Below are 8,854 nucleotides of genomic sequence, written 5' to 3' on the forward strand. Positions count from 1 at the left end.
ACAACAATTCAATGACTATTAAGGTGGTGGTAATTTGGTAAACTTACCCTATTGAAGCAATGTGATCACATGGAAAAGTTGTTTCAACTTGGCATATCAATTTTTCTATCAACAATATGTATTATGATGCTTATTTACATATTTGTAATGTTGCTTACAAGGCCGGCTCTATACTTGCGCCCTTGGCCATCCAAAACATAATAAAAACAATGCTCTAATATTCTTTTATAGTTAAGGACCTAAAATAACATATTTAGTAATTATAGGCCAATAATTAATGTTTCACCCTGGACCTTTTAAATCTTAGATTCGGCCTTGGTTGCTTACTTGCTTCTAATGAATCTCAAGAAGGTTATAAAAACAATGGGGAAGAACATAATTTAGGATGAGCTAAAGCATCAAATCTACAAGAACCTCCTCAATCAACTTGTTTAGCACAAACCTATCAATCTCACTTACAACTACCTCAACCTCATCTTGAGTGTACATACTCCTCCAACCGACTCCCCATACTCCGCTCTTATACCTCAAATCTCGATCTAGTATTAGATAGAGATTGTCGGAGGGGAGCTCATCAGTCACCGCCCTTAAATAGCCTCTCAAATCATCAATTCCGCTCCATACGTCTTCCAAAAGTCGATCCAAGCTGAGAGAGCTTCCTGTATTTGTTATGTAGCTTGGTGGTAAAGGCAGACATGCTAGTGATAGCTGCTCGCTTTTAAGTTCCAAGATTTCGTCCGCACAATCTAGCAGAAGCCTAGAGCTTCTTAACTCTTGATCGTTATCAATCACACTTGGAAATAAATGAGGATAAACTTGAACGTTGAAACGCTCCTCGAAATGGCTCACGAACAATGAGTTGCTCAAAAGCAAAGCATTTAGCTTTGTTTTCGGAGTGTGACATTGAATCAAATTCTTATCATCTGTTTTTCTGGGTGATGCAATGCTATTTTTGAGGTTTTTCACTCCTTTTCGATTCATATTATGATGAACTGCAATACCATTTTCATGAGTAGTACTTAAGGTAACTTCATTAACAGGGCTCTGAGTCTCGCCGAGCTGATCTACACTGCAACATAATGTAATTTCAGAACAAGCCCTCTGATTGTAACCATGCTGTATAATCTTCTTGTTATTCAAAAGATCATATGAAATGCATTCCGAAGTATCTAGCAGCTTAATCCGACTGCCAATATCAAAATCTGTAATCACAAATTTAATCAAACAAATGTTGTATAATTGTACAGATCTTATATCAGAAGTCATCCACTATAACAGAATGTATCCGAACACAAAAATACCAAACACAATAATATCTGTAACATTTAGGATTGAACGACAGTACTAACCTTTAATATGAGGTTGATTCTTTACATTGTTATCAGTAACTATGGGGGAAACAGATTTACTATCTTCCATTAAATCAATATCCTCTTTATTAAACGCTTTTGTTTTCTTGTTTTGACCTTTACCCATCCGGTTTTCCTCCATCTGCATCGGAGAAACTCATGTTAATCGTATTTGGATAAGGTAAGAAAAAGGACACAAAGATTACAATTTTCAGTTGAAGTAAACTCACAAGTAAAGCTGGTTGTCTGTTGTTTCGTTCATTTACCGTTCTTCGTTTCCTGCGGTGATCTGACATGGAGATGGAATTAGTCTTTTGTGCACTCAAAGTCTGATTTTGCATTGTCGATTTTCCATCCTTTTTCTTTTTATTCGTTGCCAAGGCGAACTTTTCCTGATCACTTAACTTCGCTACTTTCTCCTCACCGTTCCTTCTAGTTGAAGTGATCATGTTACAACCTTCACTAGCCTTTTTGACTTTGGCTTTCTTCTTTAATGGTTTCGAGTGCAAATTTTCAGAAGCATTTGCCTTAGCAGATGCAACCTTTCGTAAGGACTTGCCTTTTTCTTCACAACCAACTCCTCCGGCTACTTCATACTTCTCCCTGAAGTACACATCTTCAATTCTGACAATTTCTCGACCTGATGTATTACTATATATCGGTTTCATACTCATTTCTTTCCAAGTCTTTGTCGAAAATGGCTTATCGAGATCTAGGCAGGGATAGCGCATAGGTTTCATCACAACAATCGGCGTTCTTTCATTTTCCGAGGCAAAAATATCAGACTCCTGTTTATGTCTTAAAAGCCCCTTGAATTTGATGTTCTCAAATATTTCATCCACATTTCTTTGCTTCATCTCTTGAGCTCCAAATTGCACCCTCTTTGCGCTAGGTGAATCATTATCATACAAAGACTTCGACATTTTCAAAATTTTCTCTTTATCCGTGTAATTCCTAGGACTTGAAGGGAATGATTCTAAACCCATAAGCTTAACAATCAAATTCGATTCCTTCCCCTTTTTCTTTACAGAAACAGCTGGTGACGAGACACAAGAATCGGAATGAACAAAACTACTCGAATAAATCATCGAGGATTGACTCGAACTAGTAGAAGGCATCATATCAGGAGAAACCATCTTTCTATGATCATAATGATGTTCCTCAAATACAGGATTTGCTATCATCACATTTTGCTTAACAATACTTTCTCTAACAACATTCCTTAAACCCTTTACTCCATTAACCATGCCATCAAACGTGCAATCCTCGAGTTTTTGTTTCTCTTTTCGCGATAATCCCAACATAAAACTCGAAGCTTCTTGCAATTTTCCAAGCATAACCAATGATTCTTGAAGATCAAGAGCTCCTTTTAACAATTCTTTAGCAATATTATCATTTTTTCTTTCCTGAAACTTGTTTTCAGTAGACCAAGAACTGATCACATGATTCAAGTTTTCAGTTTCTATCCTTCTTGTGATCCCTCTAAGTCCCATCTCCTTTTTCTCCCTCTCTTCCTTAATAATTTCTAGTGAATTGATTAGATTATTATTTTCCTGGTTTTTGTCAATTTCGATCTTACTGTTAAATTGCTCCTTTTTATGTGAATTGATCTTTGATTTTCTAATTGCCCCACATTCAATTCCTTTTGGATCATCACATGTGACAAATGATCTGTAACTTATTGATCTTCTTTTGTCTTGAGGCATATTCTACACCCCACAAAGGAATTTTTTTAGAAATTTAAAATTAAATTGTAATATATAATTGAAAGCTATACAATGTACAAAAATTCACATGAAAAAGGTACAAAAAAGATGGGAAATTTGTACTTACAATATCTGATAATTTTATCCAAAGATTGTCTGCATCAGATTATGCAAAACTCCTGCAGCACTGTCAAGTGAATTAACAATGATTACCAATGGGAATTTCAACAGAATTATAGAAACAGAACAAAAACACATAATTTTACTAATAATAAAAAAAAGAAAATGCACAGAAGTTTCAAGGAAAAATGGGATCTTATTTTTTTTTTTTTTTTTTTTTTTTTTTTGCACTTCCATTTTCAAGAAGAGTTTAGAAAGGAACTAGTAACTACTTCCAGGTAAGCTTTTTATTTTTATTTTTTTATTATGTAATAGGCCGAGAAAAGAGAAGAACTAGTGAGAATTGAACTCAGGACGTTGTTAGGTAAGCTTACTTTAGTCCTTCTTCTCCAAGCTTTTCTTCTCAATTGCTTCTTCTGCATTGATCAACTGAAATTGTCATTTTTACTACTTTCAATTTGTTTGGTTTTTGGAAGAAAAGCAGAATTCTTTTAATCCAAATTAGCATCTACCCATAACCCAAAAATGAGAAATTAGCATCAAAATTCTGAGGGGAAAAAGAAAAGGAAAAAAAAAAGAGAAAATGGCAGAGCAGTGTTAAAGAGAGGAGAGAGAGGAAGAGGAAGAAAGTGCGAGTGAGATCCACAGAAGGCCAGAAGGGCAAATAAAAAATGTAAAATTTGACTTGTTGTGCAAAAACATATACAAAAAATTCAATAATAATGAGAAGAAAGAACAAAACTCTAGAATAAAAAATAGTGTGAGAATGGAGGAAGAAGAAAAGAAACAACAAGGAGTTAGATTTGGTGGGGTTTTGACTGGTGAAATATTAAATTTTTAACATAAACATTAATTAGATGCAGAAGACAAATGTGAGACAAAAAATCTTTTAACAATAAAGTTTGGAGAAATGATTTGAGTATGATTATTAATAATTAATATAAAAAATTGGTTAAAGAAGAAGAAAGTGCATAAACAGAGTGCTTAGTAGTAGTAGTTAATTAAAAGGTGTTTTGAGAGGGAAATAGAAGGTATAATAAGGATATGAAAAGATGAGTGTTAAGAAGTTATTGAGGAGAGAGGGGGAAGAAGGGGAGGCAAGGTGACAATTGACACCCATGCAATGCAAGAGTACCAACTTGTGATAGAAACTACCATGAAAGACACTCCTTCAGGATTATTCTAAGCTTCCTTCACTACATTAGGGTAATCTTTTAAATGCCTTAGTTTGTGTTTAAAATAATTGTAATTAATTATTGGTTGAGTAACTTGAGTTGTTGACTAATGATAACTTGTAAATTATTTTGGATATCAAAATCAAAAAGCTTGCATGCAATCGCCTCATGTGTGCGACCAAATAAATTTTATATTTATTGAATTTAACCTTTAAAATACTCATTTTAAGACTTAAAAAGCTAAATTTAACATTTAAACTCCGACTTCAAGCCTAAATGTTCCTTTTCCAGAGACTTAATTTAATTTTTTTAGTTATTATTATTATTATTATTATTATTATTATTATTATTATTATTATTATTATTATTATTATTATTATTATTATAGTTGTTATTAATTACTATTATTAGTGTAGTATTAGTATATTATTAGTCATATGAGTATTGTATAGTAAAATATTAGCGGTATTAGTGTAGTATTATTTTATTTTTAGTCGTATTAGTAAATATTAGTCGCATTAATATAATATTAGTATATTAATAGTCGTATTAGTGTAATATTAGTCATATTAGTATATTATCAATTTTCGAGCCGGGGGACTCCTTTGGCCGCGCTTTTCTTTATAGGTATGAGTTACTGTCGTCTTTCCCTCCTTAGACCCTATCCTTAGTTTTCTATGAGCGGGATACACCGAGTAAGATGATGATGATGATGAGGATGAGTATATTATCAATTTATTATTAATTATATGAGTGTAGTATTAATATATTATTAGTTGTATTATTAGTAAAATAATATTCCAAATTAGCACATTAAGTTTATATGAAGAGTTGAGTTGCTTGATACTTAGCTCAACAGCTGGTAAAGTATGACTTATGAATATGTGAGCTGGGATATTGAATAAAACTACACTTACTATATCATATTGGTTTGCATTTAAAGTCCATTAAGTTTGGTTATAATATATTTTGAGGTTTTAATTATCAGTTTAAGTTTTTGATATGGTATCAGATCCAACGTAATAAGAGGTTACAGATTTGAAACTCAACCACCCCTCATTTAAAGTAGGATATTTAGTAGTAGGTATATATGAGAAGGGTATGCACTGCATCCACACTTCTAGCCAAAAAGACTTTCTTGTGAGGGAGCGTGTTAGCTTATATAACATATTACGGGGTCTCGACCATCAACTTAAGCTTTTAATAGAGTTGATTCCTTGGCATTGATAAATGAATTCATTGAACAATAGATTGTAAATCGACAATAGTCATATTCGTCCCAATTGGCTTCGTACTTGATCAAAAAATAAAGTATATTCCTCAACTACACCTACATAATAGACTAATTATAGATGGTCTCAAAAATTAATAAATTTTTTGAAGGTGTTATGTAATTAAAAAATTATAATATTTTTTTAACAGCTTCATCATTAAACACTTTACATATAGTTCTACTGTTAGAAAGTCCTTTAAACTTCCTCTGTTAGGAATATCAACCATCTCCAATTTATTAGTATAATTGGGGGCTGTAATTAGAGCCTAATCAAGCAATCTGTGTATATAAATATTGTTGTAATTATCTCATAGAATATACAAGAATTACTCTGTTATTTTTAACTTGGTATCAGAGCCAAGTTTCGATCTCCAGCGACCGGCAACCTATAAAACTCATCATCTACCATGGAACCCGATAACAAAGCTGTTATTCAAAACCCGGTAACCATGGAAGATTTAATGTAACTGTTTACACAGTTAAACACCAAAAAATCCACCACAGAAACTCGAAATTTTCAACCAATTCAAATTCCAGAAAAATTGAAATCACAAAATGGGCAAAACTAATGCAACTGGAACTCGGCGGCAGGGGAAGGCTCAACCACATCACAGCCTCCCCGCCAAGCCAAGAGGATCCAGATTACATAAAATGGTCACAACGGGATTCATTAGTAATCTCGTGGATAATTGGAAACATAGATCCAGAATTGCAAAATCAATTTCTGGATTACCCTACCGCAAGAGACTTGTGGAAAAGGATCGAAACACTATACGGAGGGACTAAAGACGGACTCCAAGTTTTTGACCTTATGGTCAAAGCAAACAAAATTCAGCAAGGAGAAGATCCAATTGAAGTATACTACAGCAAACTTACATGAATTTGGAAGGAGATTGACAGACGTTCACCGAATCCGATAAACAGTCCAGAAGACAAAACGACTTACAATCGAATAGCCCAGCAAAACCGATTGTATCAGTTCTTAGCAGGGGTAGATGAAACTCTTGATAAGGATCGACGGGATATTCTCAATCAAGAACCTCTTCCAACACCGGAGGAGGCGTTCGCGATAATAAGGAGAGAGATAAACCGGTGAGGGATTATGAGCACCGAACCACCAAAACCCTCACAAATGGAATCATCGGGAATTGGTGGTGGGTTTGCTGTAAGAGGAAGAACAGAGAAACCCAGTTTCCGTCGAGATGATGAGAAATCGGGACTCAGATGCACCCATTGTGGGGGTGCGAGACACACCAAGAAGGAATGTTTCGAGATTATCGGCTACCTAGAATGGTGGGGAGATCGAAAGAAGAAAGGAGAGAGAAGGAGCACGGCGGCCGTGGGTACCAGTGAGGCACCAGCAGCTGGCGGAGAACACGGAGGAACAGCAGGCGGCTGTGGATCCTCTGCGTCAGGTATGACAGAGAAAACGAAGGAGGAAGGTATGGTTTATGAGTTTCAAGATTTATGTTTATATGGCTCAAGTTCTCATTTATGCTATAATCCCACTTGTCAAAATAAGTACTCAAGCTCATTCCCTTTATGGCCTAATACAAATCTCAAGCCTATCTCACAAACCGTGAAACATGAAAATAATGAAACCAACTCATACCATGTAGGACTAGTTTGCAAACCGAACAAAAATACCATATGGATTTTTGATTGTGGAGCAACTAACACTATGACGTTTGATGCTAGTGACCTTGAAACTATTCTCCCACCAGAAAAAAATCACGTACAACAGCCAATGGAGAGGTAATTAAAACAGAGGGGTCGAGTGTTGTCAAAATTTCGGATAACATCAAATTACCAAATTGCCTTTTCATACCAGACTTATCCCACAAATTACTTTCCGTTAGCCAATTGACAAAGGATTTAAACTGTATTCTTAACATGAATTCTTCTGGTTGTACTATTTAGGATGCTCGGATAGGGGAGATTATTGGGCATGGTACTGAGGAGGGTGGACTATATTATGTTACTCAGATGCCACACCAGGGTAAAGCAACGCTTGTTCGCGGGACGATTAAACAGCAGCTTTGGATGTGGCATAAGCGACTAGGTCATCCGTCTTTAGGATACCTTAAGAAACTCTTCCCTAATCTTTCTAGTTCAAATGTTCCTTTTGATTGCGAAGCTTGTATTCTTGCTAAGAGTCATAGACATTTTTATCCGAACAGTGATAGTAGAACTGATAAACCATTTGTTTTAATTCATTCTGATGTGTGGGGACCAGCTCCTGCGTTCAATAATCATGGTTTTTTATATTATGTTACATTTATTGATGATTGCACTAGAATGAGTTGAGTGTATTTCCTTAGAAACAAGTCTGATGTCTATAAGAATTTTGTCTCTTTCTATAAAATGGCACAAACACAATTTCAAACCCAAATTAGAATTCTTCGATCTGATAATGGTATTGAGTATAAGAATATCGACATGAACCTTTTTAATGACACGAATGGCCTTATCCACCAAACCACATGTCGTGATACCCCACAACAAAACGGGGTAGCAGAAAGAAAAAACCGAACTCTGTTGGAAATGACCCGGGCCATAATGATAGAATCCGCTGTTCCTGCTTATTACTGGCCTGAAGCCATCTCCACAGCCACCTATCTTACCAATCGCCTTCCTACAAAGAGCCTAAATTTTTCTACCCCGTTAGATACCCTAAAAACTCATGTCAATATTCCTTCTACTCATTCATTACCACCTCGAGTCTTTGGTTGTGTTGTGTATGTTCATTTGCCTAAACGAGAAAGAAATAAACTTGAACCACGGGCTGTTAAGTGTATCTTTGTGGGATATGGGACTACTCAAAAGGGATACCGCTGTTTTAACCCAGTTACTAAACGGTTATATACTACCATGGATTGTGATTTTGTTTAAAGAAAATTCTATTACCACCACCTTCGATCTAAGGGGGAGAGTCCTAATAAGGATATAGATCTAAGTTGGTTAGTCTACCCAGAACTGAGTGATCTCGACCCAAAAGAACAAGTAGGCGATACCACGAAGGCAACTGATAACATTATACAGTCCGATTTCAAAAATATCGTGCCTGATTCAACCGTGTCTGAGTCTCCAGTTCAGAAAGACATTGAGGTACGTACTTCAGACTTGAGCCATATTAATGAATCTTGGACACCTGAACCTGCTGATATACCTTCTGACAGTGAAAATGTAGATTCTGCTGATATGTCTTCTGAAAGTAAAAATGTAGAATCA

General features: G+C 35.3%; 1 protein-coding gene across 1 annotated transcript; it reads right to left on the bottom strand.

Moving 5' to 3' along the window:
- On the bottom strand, positions 1-4,130 carry LOC130815382 (uncharacterized). The gene is made up of 5 exons (XM_057681839.1): positions 3,550-4,130; positions 3,183-3,242; positions 1,580-3,058; positions 1,350-1,491; positions 1-1,202 (listed from the first exon to the last, which is right to left on the bottom strand). Exons 3-5 carry the CDS (start codon positions 3,053-3,055, stop codon positions 391-393), a joined length of 2,430 nt encoding a protein of 809 aa, XP_057537822.1. The 5' UTR covers positions 3,056-3,058; positions 3,183-3,242; positions 3,550-4,130; the 3' UTR covers positions 1-390.
- Between the last annotated feature and the right edge of the window lie 4,724 nt (positions 4,131-8,854).

The sequence above is a fragment of the Amaranthus tricolor genome, chromosome 6, assembly GCF_026212465.1.
Source record: "Amaranthus tricolor cultivar Red isolate AtriRed21 chromosome 6, ASM2621246v1, whole genome shotgun sequence".
Taxonomy (NCBI): Eukaryota; Viridiplantae; Streptophyta; class Magnoliopsida; order Caryophyllales; family Amaranthaceae; genus Amaranthus; species Amaranthus tricolor.

What these genes read in the sequence shown, in the direction of transcription:
- LOC130815382 (XM_057681839.1), bottom strand. Translation starts at nt 3,055, where the DNA reads ATGCCTCAAGACAAAAGAAGATCAATAAGTTACAGATCATTTGTCACA. An exon ending in ACAGACAACCAGCTTTACTT is followed by an intron (nt 1,492 to 1,579) that starts GTGAGTTTACTT and finishes TCTCCGATGCAG; the next exon opens with ATGGAGGAAAACCGGATGGG. An exon ending in GAATCAACCTCATATTAAAG is followed by an intron (nt 1,203 to 1,349) that starts GTTAGTACTGTC and finishes TTGTGATTACAG; the next exon opens with ATTTTGATATTGGCAGTCGG.